The sequence below is a fragment of the Oppia nitens genome, unplaced genomic scaffold, assembly GCF_028296485.1.
Source record: "Oppia nitens isolate AA-2021 unplaced genomic scaffold, nextdenovo-longstitch-racon4-pilon3 scaffold6_pilon_pilon_pilon, whole genome shotgun sequence".
In the NCBI taxonomy this organism is placed as follows: domain Eukaryota; kingdom Metazoa; phylum Arthropoda; class Arachnida; order Sarcoptiformes; family Oppiidae; genus Oppia; species Oppia nitens.
Window position 1 is genome coordinate 4532539 of NW_026533250.1, and position 19850 is coordinate 4552388.

At 17.9% G+C, this 19850-nt stretch overlaps 1 protein-coding gene across 2 annotated transcripts in view; it reads left to right on the plus strand.

Annotated features, from left to right (window-relative positions):
- The first annotated feature begins 432 nt into the window (after positions 1-432).
- Positions 433-19850, plus strand: part of LOC128962921 (uncharacterized) — a 30137-nt gene continuing 10719 nt past the window's right edge. The window contains exon 1 of one of the 2 annotated variants that reach the window (XM_054309337.1): positions 433-497. In XM_054309337.1, coding sequence (XP_054165312.1) covers positions 449-497 — 49 coding nt within the window. In that variant the 5' untranslated portion in view covers positions 433-448. Of the gene's footprint in view, positions 498-14586; positions 14625-19850 lie in introns of those variants that run through there. The other variant, XM_054309338.1, reaches the window with a different exon arrangement.

The window sequence follows — 19850 nt, forward strand, 5'->3', positions numbered from 1 at the left end:
AATAATAATAATAAATAAATTTCATTCTTAATATTATATATATATATATATATATATTAATTAAGTAAATATTACGGTCCAAATAATAATAATATTAATAATAATGACTTAATTTTTTTCGGCTAAATATTTGTTAGTTGATGTGTCAACACTTTGGATTAAAATAAAATAGTCAACTATTAAATGTTTAAATATATTTTTTTTTTAAAATAAAAGACATGGATTATATCAGTGATGATGGTGTAGACGTGTGTGTGTATGTGTGTGTATATATACATATATATGTTATGTAATAATGTTAAATGTATTATGAGTTGAAACCGCTTTTTTGAATTTTAAGAAAAAAAACTTTTGATTTTAATTTTCAATTATCGATAAAAATATACAAATATTTTTTTTAAAAAAAAGTTTATGTATGAGTGACACCCCATTTGCCACACCACCCAAAATGCGGGACATATTATCAACGTTTGTCGACAAACTGTGCGATTTAAATGGTTTGTTATTATTATTATTTATTTGTTTATTAAATATACTTTTAAATATATATATATATATATATATATATATATATATATATATATATATATATATATATATATATTACTTTTATTTTGTTTTAATAATTAATATTTTTATAAATATTATAATAATATGTTTTCAATGCCAATGCCACATGTTACTGTATTATTATTAAATAATATAAACTATTCGATAAACTTTCCGGGAAAGTTTTTTTTCTCTCTCTTTCTCTCAACTTAACATTATATAATACCTATAGTAATAGTAGTATTATACTACTATGATATAGTATACAAGTTATTAGCTTTTAGGGTGTATTAGCAATATTTTATTTTTATATATTTTAACTGAACTTATTATAATAATTAACAAAAGTCTCTTTTTTCACTAAAAAATATTTGTATCGAACTTTTAGTATAATAATAATAATAATAATAATAAATTGGTAGATATTTTTAAAAAATTACATTATAATAATAGCGAAAAATATTTATTATTTTTTTTAGTTAGTTAATAATATATAAGCTTAGGGTAGATAATAGTAGTAATAATGATGATATCCTTTATTACCCTATTGAGTATGTTTACAACATATATGTATACACATACTTGTATATTAAGAGAGAGAGAGAGAGAGAGAGAGAGAGAGAGAGAGAGAGAGAGAGAGAGAGAGAGCACAGGTATTAAATCGGCATCTATACATACGTGTGTGTAAAAATGTGTTTATCCTCGAGTAAAATTTAAGGTTTAATTTAAGCATTTAGCATTAATTTTTATTGAGAAAAAACAACATTAAGTAATTGTCTCGATATACACAATATATATATTTATATAAGTTTATACCGGTATATACAGTGTATATATATATATAAAGTAATAATATATGATTTGGAAAGTTATTTTTCACATGCATTTGATAGGAACTCCCCATTCATGAATCCCTTCCGGGTTTAATCTCATTAATAATGAACTCAATGCTTAAACACCGGTGCATTGGATTTTCATATATGTATATAATATTATTTCATATTTAACTTATTTATATAATAATAATAATAATAATATTATATAAAAGTTGATGCTTTATTAATTATAATTTATATTTATATATAAATTTTATAATATGTGTATATAATTTATAAATATACTGCTGGTATAAATGTATAGTGATATCTGAGAAATAGTCATTTAAATCACTCATCATTTATATTTTAATATATATGTCTTTATTGTATATATTAGTATTATATAATATTTTTAATAATCACTAAAGTTTTGAACAATTTTACTTTTTCTACAGTATATATATATATAATAAATCTATAATTATATGTTGTTTTAAAACAATTAATTTTATCAGACATATTAATTCATATTTGGTAATATAATATAGTAAAAGTTTTTATGTAAAATTGATAGTATTATTATTATTAATGGATATAAATTTTACTATTTTATTATATATATATATATATATATATATATATATATATATATATATATATATATATATATATATATATATATATATATATATTGTACACTTTACTTACTATTTGAAAGTTATTAATAAATTTTGTTAATTTTATACAATCATATTATGTTTTATAATAAAATTAAATATTTAAAAAAATTAATAATGAAAATATTATTGAAATTATATTTCAAAACCAGTATTTTAGTTAAAATTGATTAACAAATTATAATTTTAGTTTTATATTTTAATCAAAATCGTTAAATATGATAATATGAATAAATATTTATTTATTTATAATTATAATTTTAAATTTAACTATTCACATAGTTAATTATTTAATTTTAATAATACAGAATAAAAAAATTAAATTTTATTTTAGTTATAATTAATGAAAAAATCTTTTTTGACTTTTTTTAAAGAAAAAATTGAAGTTTAATTGCAAGTATCATAGATAAATTGCATGGATACTATTTAAATTAATTTTTATATACTATATAAATATATTATAATATACAGGTAGTATATATAATATATATAAAATAATTGTCACTTTCACATAATCAATAATATAGTTGAGTTAATTATTTATAAATTAAGTTTTCATGAAAATAGTTGAATAGATTATCATCACATAAATTAATTGTCAAAAAATTTCTAATGTATTACATTTTGATATCATTTATTATAGTTGTACATACAATTATACAGCTGTATATATATAGAAATATACCGTAAAAAATTAACTAATTTAGCGACAAATAAAAAATTTAGATGAAATAGATTATCATAATTATAAATGTGATATGAATTACCATTAATAGCTTCATGTGATAATTATAGTGTGATTTTAATTGCTTAATAGATTGTCATTTAATTTGTTATTTTCTATAATATTATCAAAACATTTTTATTCAGTTCATATGTGATTATTATTATTATATAATAATGAGAAACAAATTACTGTATTATAAAATATATATCATTTGTTTAGTCAGATTCGTCTCAGTTTTTGTCAACAAGTAGTCGATATAATTATATCAAAATTATAATAATAATAATAATATAAAACTTTGAAAAAACTGAAGTCACGAAAGATAATGAAACAAATAAAATGATAAAAACATTTTTCATTTGCATAGTAAACCTTTACTCTCTCTCTCTCTCTCTCTCTCTCTCTCTCTCTCTCTCTCTCTCTCTCTCTCTCTCTCTCTCTCTCTCTCTCTCTCTCTCTCTCTCTCTCTCTCTCTCTCTCTCTCTCTCTCTCTCTCTCTCTCACCTCACACATACACACACACTGTATATACACGAAATGCTATATATATATATGTAAATTTCTATGTATGAAATTAAATATCTATGTATGTATATTATATTGAATATTAACGATAGTACAGGGTCCGGCATAAATTACGCAACAAACTAAACAGCTATAACTTTTTTATTATAATAGCTATATATAATTTTTAAAATAATATTTATAGTATATAGTCTAGTTTTTTATGAAATAAAATTTTATTTTATTATTAAAGTCAAAAAATATCGGCGCTAAATTATGCAAAATAAACAATATTATTGAAACGTCTTATAAAAATAAAATAAAAAATTTGAATAATTAAAGACAAGTTAAAGCAAAATTTATAAATTATAAAAGTTTTTAAAAATAAAAAATATTTAATTAGAAATGGGAATTTTAAATATTAAAAAATTTAATTTTTGACTTTAAAAATGTTTTTTGTTTACCACATTACAAAATATTCAAATTTAAATCAAATAAGATTTTTAAAAATAATTTTTTTTTATAAATTTAAGGTCATTTTCTAAAAAAATAAAAAAAAATAATTAATTTTTTTTTCAACATAGGCAATACCCTGTAAGTTAAAATAAGCATATAATTTTTGTTTAATTGTAAAATTTGATGAATTTTGTTAAAACACATTAAAAATTTTAATTTTTGGTAATATTGGTCATTCCTTATAATAAGCATTTTTAATAAAATTGATTTTTCGTCAATTGTTTTATTTTTTAGATTTTTAAAAAAGCTCTCAAACAAAACTAGATTATATAAGAAAAATTTGTTATAATGCTATATATTTGTAACTTGTGTAGTTTTTTAGATATAAATTTTTCTAAACTTGCGTAACTTATGCCGGACGGTGTATTAGTAGTAGTAATAATAATACTGTATATTTGCAAATAAGTCACTAAATATGTAAATGATTATCATTTTGCTCTCTCTCTCTCTCTCTCTCTCTCTCTCTCTCTCTCAACTTTAGAGTAATTTATATATTTGTTGTATTAGTTTTGTTTACAAATACTTTTTTTATTAATACAATTTCATAATAAAGACTGTACTCTTAATTGTAATATTACTTTATATACAATACATTATTGTATGTACTGTATGTATGTAATGTATACATGAATATTCAATACATTGAATTAAAAATTCATTTTCAACAAAAACTTAATAATGCAGTAAATAATTTATAAACTAATGATGTGTTTTTTTTATATGTTGTCTGGTAACTAATCATATTATATTAAATATACTATACATGTATATTAATATTTTTCAATAAAAATATGTCTTCATTATTATTAGTAATGTCTATTTTTTTCAACATAAATATTAATATTTTAGTAGTTTTATAGGTTTTGTTATATTATCGTGTGATTGTCATTCATCAACACAGTGTTTGATGATGAGAGACACAAATTTGATTTTAATATTAATATATATATATAAAGTAGTAATATTAATAGTATTATTATTATTATTATTTTGCTAAATTGAAAATAATTTATCAAACAATATGCTATTGATATCAACACAAAAGCTTATTATCTAATTTATAGGTATTAATAAAGTTTAATAGACTAACTAAATGTATTGCTATTTGACAAATTGTTATCAAATTGAAATTTATAAACTGTTGGTAAGTTTAACTTAAAAAAAAGATTAATTAAATTATTATTATTACTAAATATTTGTTTGACACTAAATTTTATTTTTATAGCTTTAAGTTGTTAATAATAAGTTTTTTAATGTCTAGTTTTAATAAAATAATAATTTATAAACTTTAATTGAAAACTTTTAAATTTTTAGTATTATTAATTTAGCTATTCTAACATAATTATATTGATAAATTATTAGTCTATTATATAAGTTTATATTTTATTTAAATACACAAATATTATTATTTTAATGATTAAACTAAACAAAATATAATTTCATATTTAAGTATAATTTTATTCTATAATTATTAATAATTATATTTTATAATAATATATTTATATTAAATATAATTTCATGTATTGAATGCTATATTTAGATTTCTTGTTTATTAAATACAATACATATATATAAAAAATACCAATAAATATGATACTTTTAGTCTTAAAATTAGTCCCAAAAAAATTCAAGTAAATTATGATTATATTGATTTAGAAATCAAATATTTTTCCATATGATTATTATACTCAAAATACTCGATATATACAAATAATTACCACAAATTTTACATATATATTATATGTATATTTTACATATGAAAAAATGTATAAATAATTTTTTTTAGAAATGTATATATATTTGAATGAAGAGTATTGTGACAAATAAAAAAAATTAATGTTTTGCTCCATTTGTTTAGATGATTGACTTGAATTTAATGATATATATATTTATATATATAAATATTTTTGATATTAATTTTTTTCTCAGATTATATAACTATACAGATATTATATAGATTTTTCTATTAGACTAGTTATACAGAAATTTTGTGACAATTTTATTTTTAAAAATAATTTTTATCTAAAGATTATAATAACAATAATTATATGAAAATTTTTTTTCCTACTTTTGCTAAATTGACAAATATTTTTTTATTTATAGTATTATTCTATAACTTTTGACTATTTTTTGTTTTGTTTAGTGAATGTATTTTTTATACTAATTAATTTATGAAACAAAAACTTTTTTTTTAAATCTAAATAATTTTAGTTTTATATTTAATTAAACAAATTTTTATAATTATACTTAGATATAGCGTATAAATATATAAATATTTAAGAAAAACAAAATATATTGATTCAATGTCCGGGTTTTTTGGACTTATATTAAGCCAATTATGATATATAATAAAATCGTGTATATATATGTTTTTTATATTAAAAAAAATCTATAAACATGTTTATATACATATATGGTCACAAATTTTAATCTAAAAATATAAAAATTTATTTTTTCATATTTATCTAACGTGTAATTTCTATATATACTAATATTATTGTACATATAATTTTTGGACAATTTCTCTTTTTAAAATAAGTTAGATATGAAAAGTCCCTTAATTTTATAGTAAAATAATAATTATTTATTACAAAAATTTACTTTAAAAAAACTAGTTTAATATAATAAAATTGTATCGAAAATATCATATAATTTATATCTTATTTTAGTTATAAAAATATATAATTATAATATTAAATGTTTGTTTGTTTTTTCAAATAATTTTATTCATATGTTTTTTAAATATCTAATATCAAAGATATGATAGTTACATCAGAGTTAACTTAGATTATTAAAAACTATATATATATATAAATTTATAATTTTATATAAATTATATTATATTATTATATTATTTAAAAAAAGTCTAGCATTTTAATTAATATGTAAAGTATTATTAAAATGCTTTAATTAGTTTTTTGGACTGTTTATAAGTTATCTCTTTTAAAAACTAACTGTCATTAATGTTTTAAACAAAACAAAAACAAAAAAAATAGTTATTTGATTTACACCAAACTTGAATTAAAATATGTAAACATTTATTTTTTTTAAAAAAAACCAAAAACACTAATACAGTAAAATATATACTACGATAAGCAACAAAAAACAATAGCTATATATATACAGGTATATGATATAAATGAAATGCAACAATGATTTGACTTATGATATGACATGAATTAATATAGAGTTTTATGAACTCTTTAAATATAAATTTATAATATATTTTTATAAATTATTATTTTTTTTGGTTATGTTTTATCTCTTTATATGCAAATTGTTTTTAAATATAATAGTTTTTATATAATAATTTTTAAATGGCATTAAACAATCAGGTAGTTAGTAGTAGTAGTAGTGTAGAAATTTGTATTTAATTTACCATGCTTGAACAAAAAAAACCTAAACTTGATCAATTATTTAATATTAAAATTATTATCTGTATTAGCAACTTGTGTGGTGGATGAAAATTTTATTTATTATTATTATTTTTTATTTTTGCTATTAATATAATTTAAAAATTTTTCTAGTTTCTTGATTTATATTTAAACAATAGTAGTATAATTAATATGTTTGTTAACATTTATATATAGTTAGATATCGTGATATAAATCATAGACTCGTAGACTATCAATGAAAATAAAAGAGAGTATAAAACTAATTTGTGTTTTGTTTTGTTGTTGAAATCACTATATAATCAAATTTAAACAAGGTATCTTATTTTGATATCCTATACTATACTATATATATATATATATATTTAAATAGATTAATTTTATAATAATTGGTCATTCATGAGATAGTTAATAATAAATCAAGTTTGCATTTTAATTTTCAAATAAACTATAATAACATATACAATATTTTTTGAATAACAAACAAAACAAATTGTTTGAAACGATTCTTTTAAAAACTATAATTTTGTATTTGTTTTATACTTGTATTTATCTCAAGTTGTTTTAAATGATTTTTATTGTTGTTGTTTTGTTTTTGTTGATAATATAGTTTCGATTTTATGATTTTTTGTTGTTGTTGTTGTAAGAAAGCAAATAAATTTTCTCTCTAATTGTTAATTTCCATTTATTTCAAATGTATTTTGTCTAATATATATATCAATTTTGTGTAAAAAATATATGAATTAGAAATTATTATTAATATATTAACAAAAAATAATAATATTAATTATTAATAATTAATATTCTATTATAAATTTAAACGATATGTTATTTTCGACTTTTCGATTTCTAGTCGATTATATTTTTTCCCAATTTAACAGTCATTGAGAGAGAGAGAGAGAGAGAGAGAGAGAGAGAGAGAGAGAGAGAGAGAGAGAGAGAGAGAGAGAGAGAGATTATTAACACTCAACCATATTATAGCAAACATACTGTTAATATTTGTCAGGAATATTATTAAAAATACTTTCATTGTTTTATTATTATTGGGGAACAACTTCCTCAACAACAACATAGAAATTATTGCCCTTTCTCTCTCTCTCTCTCTCTCTCTCTCTCTCTCTCTCTCTCTCTCTCCCCTCCTAATTGCTATTATAGTGCATTATATGCAGCGATTACATAACATGTAGTATTAATACGGTATGACGAGAGAGAGAGAGAGAGAGAGAGAGAGAGAGAGAAAAGTTAAAATAACACACACCTGGAAACACATGACTAGTATGTTAACTATAATAATTGTTATGATAATGAAAAAATACTTTTCTCTCTTTCTTTCTTTCTCTTTTAAAATACAACATTAAAACTAAAATCTCGTTTTTAAACCCATTTATGTACACTATGTTTGAATATGTTATTTAACAACAAACAAAAAAAATCAAGGGTTCAATTTGAATTACAAATTATTATGATTTAGTGATTTAAAATTTACTATATTTTTTTATTTTATTTTTTTTGTTGAAATAATATTTTAATAATTTTGTTTTAATGCAAACATATTTTTTGGAGTTTAATATACCTGTATTTTAATACAAGTATGTACTGTAGGTATAAAACAGCTTAAAATTAATGATAATTATTGCTATTATTATTATTTTTATTATTATTATTATCACTATCATTATTACTATTAAATATTATTTCTAACATATATTAATAGAAATATAGTTAGAAATAAAAAAAATTAGTAATCATAATAATAATTAAAACCGATTTACACATACATTAACAAATAGTCTAATACATCTATAGATTATCATATGAAATTATTATTATTTAAAATTATATTTAAATATCAAAATAATTAGAGTCTAGTCTCAATGAAAAATGACATTTTATTTTTTTTAAATATATAATTTATATTTTATAATTATATATAGATATACCAATAAAATTTTCTATTAAATTATTATTATTGTAAATGTATTGGTTATTGTAAATTTTCATTATAAATAATATTGATTATTATGTCTATTAAAAATTGATTCATTACAGTAATTAATATTAATTCTTTGTGTGAAAAAAAAGTTTTATTTCAACAATAAAAATGATATATATATTTATGATATATCATGTATTATTTAAAAATTGTATTATATAATCAATAATTTATTTAATTATTTATTATTTTTAATATAAATATTAATGAATATCAACTGATAGAGAGAAAGAGAAAGTTTATTATTTTATATATACTTAATATTATACTGTAATGTTATATACAGTTTTATCAACTGCTTAAAGGTATTCATTAATATTTGCCTATAATTTATACGGCAATTGCAATAATATATATACTGTATATATTGTAGACAATAAAATATTACATATAAGTAATGATTACTGTAATGATAGCTAACTTTATTTTAGTTTTTAAAAAAGTAATAATTTATTTTGTTGTTTAATAACAATCATAACAAGTAGTAATAATAATAATAGTAATAATAATAAATAATAAAATTTCTTATTTCATTTGAAACAAATTTATTTTAATACTAATAATAAAATGGTTATCTCAGTGAATCTGTATCTCTCTCTCTCTCTCTCTCTCTCTCTCTCTCTCTCTCTCTCTCTCAATCCTGATCCTTTCTCTCTCTCTCTCTCTCTCTCTCTCTCTCTCTCTCTCTCTCTCTCTCTCTTTAATTTAGCCTTAAGTTTTAGTTATGAAATTATTTATGAAAATGAGTTTCAAAATTTTTCAAAAAATTTGCTTTTTTTGCTTATATTTTTTTAATATACATTACATTTTTTTGTGAGCAAAAATATTTCTGTAAGATTTAAAAAAAAATTAAAGTTTTTTTTCAGTGAATATAATTTTCTAGTCTGATTAGTAACCGGACTAATACTTCGGTTATAATAGTAATAGTAATAATAATAATAATATTATTATTGCTTATACTAATACTGCTTATAATAATAATAATAATAATACTATGAGGCAAATGTGCAATTGCCAAAAATAATGACATTTCATATTATATTTTATTTAAATATATGTAACTTTTAAGAAAGATTATGCATATATTTGCTATTAAAAGCAACATTTATATCATAAATATGTTTATAATGCAATATAGTATGTTTAGATAGTGTGTTAATATAGTATTTTTTTGTTAAATTTTGTTTTTTATGTTTACTGTATAAATATTATATTATAAATATATTATTTTGTTGCATTTTTTGAATGACATTGTAATTGATTTACTACCAAAAAAACACACTATTATAAGACAAATATAAATAATAGACAAATATATAGAAAAATTATACTAATCCTTATATAAACATTTTTGTATAACTATAGATATATTATAATTTAAAAAAAATAATCTATGATATAATTTGTTTTATATCTTATCATTATTTGTATCTATTTAAATATTTTCAATATTTAAAAATTTAAATATAAATATTGACTTTATTTAAAAAATAAAAATTAATTAAAATATATTCAAATATAATATTTGTTTCTATTATATTATTGATTTCATTTGTTAAAGTTATCTAATCTATTATACAATCAATCAAAGTGTTTGATTGTTTAGATATATTGAATACTGATTTCACTTGATTTTACTTTTTAAATATATAAATGTATTATACAATATGTAAGCTTAATAAACAAAACAAAAAAGCAGTTTTGCATTTTTAATTTATAGTTTTATGATATATAATAATAATAATATTTAAAACAAGTAATCCATAAAATATTTTAATTAAAACTTATCGTTGACTTTCATCGTAATCTTTTAAAATACGAGCCAAACAAACAAAATAAAACAAAACAAAAAATAAAAACAATTTTTACTGTTTTATTGTTTAATTTATCAAAAATATTTTGTGAGCAAAATAATTATAAAAAAAACTACAACACAAATAAAAACATAAGCTTTTAAAAATAAGATCTTTTTTTAAAAAAAACAAATATTTTCGTTTTAAATACATTTATAGATATCATTACAATACACTAAAATGTTTTTCGACTTATAATAAAATAACACTTTTTTAACAAAGCAAATGAAAATTATAATATATATAACGTTTAATTTTTTTATATAAAATTTTTTAAACAAAAGATGAGAAATTAGTTAGATATTAATGAAACAAGTTTTATATCAATTAACTATTTTTTTGTAGTTTATTATATAAACTCAATTTTTATTTAATACTTTAATGATTTTTGTTGACAATTGTTGATAATTTTATTTTTAAAATAAAATTGTTTTCTAATTATCAATTTGTTGGTAAATTGATTAGAAAAAAAGTTAAAAATATATTCTATATAAAATCAATTATAACTTTTAGTTTCACCTAAATTTCAACATTTAGTGGATTTTAATTTAACATTAAGTAATAGAGTTTTGTTAATAAAAACAATTTTTTTACTAAATATGCTGTACTGTATAGTTAATAATAATTCAAATACTATTTTTATAGAAATTATCAAATAATAAATATTATAATTTAATTTATTTAATTATTGTATATTAATTGAATAGTAAAAAATTATTATTTTACTTAATATATAGTATACTGTATATTATATGAATTATTACAATAGCATCAATCAATTTTACATTTTTAAATATATAAAAAATTTAACAAACATTTTAAATAAATTTTTTCATTTAAGCTTTTATTTGAAACAAATTACAAAAACAAAAAAAAATATTGGGGAAATAAATCAATATTGATATTAATATTATTAATAATAATATTATTATTATACTAAAAATAGTATCGATAAATTCCCACAAATTTATCACTAAATATTTTATTGAGAAATTTTTACTAATATTACATTAAATAAGTCCTTCAAAATATATCAAATAACAATTTTTAAAAATAAAAATATTATTTTATTAATAATAAACTATGTGATGCAAAAACTATATTAATATTTTTATTAATAATATAAAATTATTAATAGAGACTAATTGGATTTGACAAAATAATAATAATAATAAGTTAGTAAATATACTGTAAATATTTTAAATAAATACGTAATTTTCATTTTTAGCTAACAAAAAAAAACCAAATAAAATTATAGCCAATAATATTGTAATTTGTTTTAATAAGTATAAAATTTTTATTTTGTTTTTTTAAAATATCTAATGGTATAATTGTAGTAATTTGTTATTTGACAATTATTTAAAAAAACAAACAAATAAAACGAAAATAAATTATGATTGAAAATTATTGGATAATTTTTCCCTAAAAAAATCATTATCTATTAATAAATCAACTCAACATTATTATACATAAATTAGTTTGAAAAAATAAATAAAACATAATGTTTAATGTGTCTGATTAAAAAGGGATTTCATGATTACTATTAATAATAATAATAATAATAATTAATTGGGTTTTCAAACATATAATAAAATATATACAAAAACAACAAGAAAAAAGAAAAAGTTGTTTCAATTGACAATTTTGTTTTTTTAATAATTATCATTATTAGTGTATCTACTGATTGATATTTTTCAATATAATAATATATTTTGTATAGTATATCGATAGATACTGTAAGATATATACATAATCTGTTGACTTCAAACAAATTGCCAGAAATTAAGTGTTGCATAACTATGTGTGTGTTTGTATAGTAATATACCTGTAGTTGTATATACCTGTGTTGCGCACACACACACACACACACATACATACTGTACGTAAATTGGTTTTTATATGATGTAATTCCCAGTTTTTTTTGAATGCAATTTTTTTGGTAAGAAAAGGAGTTATTTGTTGTTAAGGTATGTTATTATACAATATCTATATATACAGTATATATCTTATATACTGACAACAAAATTATTATAACAACAACAACAACAACAACAAAAAACGGTGGGAAAGGCTTTCTTAACCGACTTTTTCGTATTTGTCGCTCAAAAATCACTGGATATCTATGTACTGTATGAATGTATGTGTGTGTATATACACTCATAGACTGTCGATCCCCTCCTCCTCCTACTCCTATAACTGCTCATAAAACACATATTATTTATAATAATAATATATATATATATATAAAACTTGTGTATGATTTTTGATGAATGATTTTTTTTTAAAGATATTTATATATACAATGTATATATAAATCATATATTAGAGTAAAATTTTTTTATTACAGTATAAATTCAATTTGATAAGTGTTTGCCCTCAAAAAAATATATAATCTATTAAATACCGTAAAAAGGGGAGCGGCTTTCAAAATAGCCAATTGTTTGTGTGAGTGTGTTTTATATAATATATATATAAATTTATATATATATTAATAATATCAAAAGTTGCTATCGATTTAAAAGCCTATATTGAGTGCCAACTAAAACAAGTGATAGACTGACTAACTGACTGTCAAAAAAAATGAAATAAAATAATAAAAGAAATGTTATGTTATGTTGTTTTTCAAGCCAAAGCCTATCCTGTCTTACAGTGCAATACATATACTGAGATAGTATAGAGATATATACGACTGTCCTTACCGTTAGGCATCTCTCCCGACTAGTAGAGTGTCGATAGAGTTCTTTGACTCCGACGACTGTTTGTTTGTTTGTTGTTGTATTGACTCTCAACTATAAGGACAAGACATCACATACCAGTGCTCTCTCTCTCTTTATCTCTCTATACTGTCTTCACATTGAAAAAAAAATTTTTTTTTTATATATAATTTCAATGCAATGTTTTGCATATATTTTAAATGAATGAATGAATGAATAAATGAAAAAAAACTTTTCTTCTCTACACTTGTTTTGTATGGTTTTTACAATTTTTTATTGTTATTTTTGTTGTTGAGATTGTTGTTATAAATTGTTTATTAATTTTCCGTTTATTATCAAAATTGTTATTTGTATATAAAATGTTATAATGATAAATATTTGTTGTTGTTTTTTGTTGAAAATGTTTATAAAATGTTTTAAAAAGTTTTTATTATTGCAATACTTATGGGGAGGAAAATGAATTGTGTTATCTAACAGTGAATGTGATCTTTTAAAGTCATTAAAAAAACTAAAAGATAACAAACTTATTAAAAAACTTTTTACTGTATTTAATAATATTATTATTTTGATTTTGTTTTAGAAAACTTTTTATTTATTAGTAGTTTAATTAAATTTTTTTGTTTACACATCATTAATACAAAAAGATATATTTATATTATTATTATTATTAAAAAAACTAATTAATTGTTTTATTATTTTGATGTGAAAAATTTTGCTTGTTAACAAGTTTTTTGACAAGTTATTAAAAAATATTGTTTTTTAAAAGAAAATTAGTTTGTTATCATATTTGTATAGTAAAATAAATGCTAATAATATTCAGTGATTATATTATTATATAATAGTTATCAATGCCCAGGAAGTCATTGCTATGTCCTCAACAGGTAATCATTTATAAGATTTTTTGTTTGTTTGATAATTTAAATAAAGTATAATTATTTTCATAAATATATATATACAATGTTTATACTAAATATATATTGTGTAATACACCAGTATATGAATATTTAAACATGTTTTACTGTCATATCTTATATATATATATATAGATATTAATTACTCATTAAAAATCATTGCAAATTAATTTAAATAATTATCAAAATTCATTTTAAAGCTATAATTATGGGTATAATTTTAAAAGTATTCAACAACAAAAAATAAATAAAAATAATTAACGCTTAAAAATTCATATATATCAACTGATGTTATATTAATTTTAGCTAAAAAAACTATTAATTTACTTTTTAAAAAAACTTATCAACTCATATGATAATAATTAAATACATATTTGCTAATGGTATGTTTTAAATTATTAATAGTTTATTTTTTTATAAAACTAAACGAAATTGATATTAATTTAATATATGCATTATTTTTTTTAAATAAAACAATACTACGAAAATGATTTTATATTAGACTCTTAGCTAAACTTTATATTTTTAATAGAAAAAATACTTATTATAAGTATAATAAAAAAAAGTTAATTGATTAATTAAAAATTGAAAAATATTATTTATGCTAATTTTAGTGAACTATTAAAAATAGTATTTGATAAAACACTGCTATAAATTTTAAAAAATAAACCTTTATTTATATATACAAAAATAATAAACGCTTTTTTATAACAAAACAAAACATTAGTTATAATCATTTTTATTTTAATGACAAATTATTTTTTTTGTGTTTAATGTCACAAAAGTTAAATTACTACTAAAATATCAGTTTTTATGAAGTAAATAAAAAATACAGTAATTTATATTTATATACTTATATATATAGTATATACTGTATATATATATATATATTCTAAAAGTAAATTATCTTTAAATATAATCTTTAGACTTGAAATAAAAAATAATTTATTTTTCTTTCTTTCTTGAAATTTAAATAAATAAATATTACACATATAATAATAATAATAATAATAATAATAATACACATAAATGATATACACTATTACGCTCTGCTTACTGGGCGATGGGTTACCCTCTCATATATGTATAGTTTTTTTTGGGGTCGACTCTCATGGATCTCGACTATTGATAAAAATGACTGTAAAAAATTTCATGTGAGTTGTATATATGTGTTGTTTAATTAATTATTTTGTTGCTGTTATTGTTGAGTTTATTATATTATTACTATTTAAATTCACAACATTTTTTTAAAAAATTTATATTCAAATAGCCCAGGTAATTTTATGTAAATAATAGTGTGCATTTTAAAAAAAGTGTCGTTTAATTAATGGTATTGCATTTTGTTTGTTTTGTTTTAATTAATCTATAGTATATATATATATATATATATATTTAAAAATAGATAATTTATATTTTAATTATTCAATACTATATATATATATATATATATATATATATTATAAATTGTTTTAGTTTACATTAGAAAGTAAATGATTTTAGGATATTTTATGTCCAATTACTGTATTGTATATATATATATATATATATATATATATATATATATATATATATATATATATATAACTCATTAAGCTATCAATGACTTTTTAAAAATAATAGGTCAATGAAATTACTAATTATTAATTAAATTATTAAATCAGAATATTTTTTTGCTTAAATTTATAGTGAAACCAACAAAAAATATATAAATACTTTTTTTACATAAATTGTTACATAACTTTCGTATACAATATGTTATACAATTATAAGACATATGACTATTTTACATAACTAATTATCATATCATATACTATATATATATACTGTATATATATATATTTAACGATTTTAGTATCATTTTTTTTATAAGTAGTGCCTATTTTTAATAATAATTAGTCAGATATTTTTTTACTGATAAATTTTTTTCTACTGATATAAATATCTACACATTTGCTTATATCTCGTTAATTATGGAAACATAATTACAATTAAATGTTTATTTATAATAATATTTATTATATTAACAGATTATATATATATGTGTGTGTGTGTTTGTATATAAGTTTAAAAATTCATTATTATTAATACAATTATTATTATAATGATAATACAGTTATAACTGTAACGACATATTTTATAGGCTATTGTCACATAAAATAATTTACTTTTTTATTATATTATTTTTAATAATAACTATATTTAGAAATCTGACAGATATCTTGATTTTTTGCCAAAATATAGTTTGTTGGGGTTTTCAATAATAATAATTTTTTTGTTGTTGAAAATTTCTATCAAAAAACCAAGAGATATAAAGTTTTAACTTAAATGACATGAAATTATTTATAAGTTAAAAAAATATTTAATTTTTTTTGATGGTACAAACCTGAAGCTTATATTTAATTTCAAATATACTCAATGTTTGAGTTTTAAGTCAAACAATTTAATAATAATAATAATCACAATTATGATATTAATTCATACATTATGTTTTTAAAAATTTTATGACAATATAGTATAATATATTGATTGTGTAATTTTTTTTGTTGTAAAAATCGGAACTAATTATCATTATTTTGATTTTGTTTTATGAATTTATTTGTTTATTTTATTACCTAATATGATATTTTAAGGATTAAATTGCGAGTAAAATATTCAGTTATAAATATTTGTGAAAATATTATAACAATCATTAGCTATAATGACTATTAGGAAAAAAACTAGTGTAAAGATAATTATGTCAATTATTATGTAATTTACAAATACAGTACTATATATATATATTTATACAGTAATACTGTAACAGTATATCGATATATCAAAAACCATTAGCATATACAGTATGTTAATAATGTAATATCAATGATATAATTTTATCATTATCATCATCATCATTATTATTTTTATTTTTATTTCACATTTATTTATATGTTTGCATAAAAACTGATTATTACAATAATATGGTGTAATAGATTTATTAATTTATTTTCAACTTTTTTTTATAAATATTTAATATATTCATAAAAACTAAAAAAAACACAAATTACATATTACATCAAATATTGTACAAACAAGTAAATTATAGTGTATTTTATAAATTAAATGGTATCATAAATTTTATGTATTTTTCTTAATGATTTAATTGGGAAATCAAATTAGTTGAAATGCAACCAAAATTCAATAGAAATCAAAATTTCCAATAATATAAAAATTATTATTTTTTTAAATATACTAATTTAATGTTGTAATTATATAACAAAATTAATATACTGTAATTTTCTTAATTAAATGTTAACAATAACAATTGCGATAGACTTTATTTGTATTATTAATAAAAATTAATTAAAAGCATAAAAATCAATTATCACATACTCATAGACTTGTAGTGAAATTTAATAATAAATTATTGTTTTATTCATTTATAAATAAAAACTATATGGATATCCTTGAATACAATAAAACAATAATACATTTAATTTCAAAATCGGTATCAAATGTTTGGGTGTATATCAAGTTTCAGTATTTATTTATTTGTATTAAATCTATTTATTTTGTTTAAACATATATACAAAAGAAAAACATTATTATTATTATTATTATTACTATTCATTTAAATATTTATATAGAAATATTTTACGCTAAATATTATAGTAATTTTTCAAATATTTTATTGAAAAGTTATTATTACTGTGTATAGACTCTATACTATTGAATATAATATTAAAGATTATTTTTCCTAAACAAATACATCATTTTGTGTGCCAAATAACAGTCCATTATTTGTTTGAAACCAATTGTTTTTTTTAAAAAAAATAAATATTTATATTTTTATTATTAAATTATAATATTTATTAGTTAAATAATAACAAAATCATAGTATAAATATTGTTTATTTTAATTTAATTATACAACTATTATATGAGTTATACATTTTGAACGTCCATTCATAAGGGAAAGGGAGGTGTTTTTGAATCAGTTTAAATAAGTGAACTTTTTTTAAAAAAAATACAATGAATAGTATTGTTAAATATTAAAAAAATAAATAAATATAATTTACTAAAAATTATAATTATTAAATTTGATAAATATTTCATATTGTTTAACTTTTGCTAACTTTGTCTTAATAATAATAATAATAATTTTCTATTTCTAATGATTCAAATTCAAATTAAAATAATTTGACTAAAAATTGATTTAAAAATATTTATGGTTTACTATATGAGTAATAAAATAATTTTAAAAACTAGTTTATTATACCATATATTTTTACAGTAAATTAATAACTATAAACCACTTGACTTAGAAAAAAATTGTCATAAAAAATGCTATTATTATAATACCTTCAAAGTTAGCAAATATATTATATTATAGAAAAATTAGGAAATACAGTAAAATAAATGACAGAAAAAAATTATTGTATTTTATATATAATTTTTTATTTCTTTTGGTTACAATTGATAGCATTATAGATGTATAATATAATTTGAATATACGATCGACACATACAAAAAAAATGATTTTATTAATTTGATATATTATTAACATGAAATAAGTGTCAACTCAATTGAAACTAATTGATTGTAAATAATTTATTTTAATATCTTTACACAATTACACAATCATCGAAAATATATATTATTAGTGTATCAATATATATATTTGCAGTTTAGTTTAATATGTATTACAATGTGAAAAAAATATCAAATATTCAATAAACCGTAACATTAATTTTCAGTTATTTATTTATTTTTTTGATAATAATAATAAAACTTAAACTATTGATATAAATTTATAAGGATATCATAGGCAATGTATATCAGGTTAATCATTAATACCTATTATACTGCTATATAAGTATTACTATTTTTTATTTAGATTTTTTTGTTGTATGATATTAAAATAAAGATTTTTTTATTGTCACAAAATTAAATTAAATATCACATCAGAAAATACTGTACAATGTGTTTAATTTATAATTTTAATTCATAATGTTTGTCAAAATAACATCAACAAAAAATAACATTTTTTCATATTTTATAACATAGTATATAAATATATATATATATATATATATATATAATACTATTATTTACTTTCTATGACTTCCTTAACAAATAAATTATGTGATAATTCTCATAATATCTCATAATATTTATTTGTAAGAAATAACACAATAGTTGTAATTATGATTAATTATAT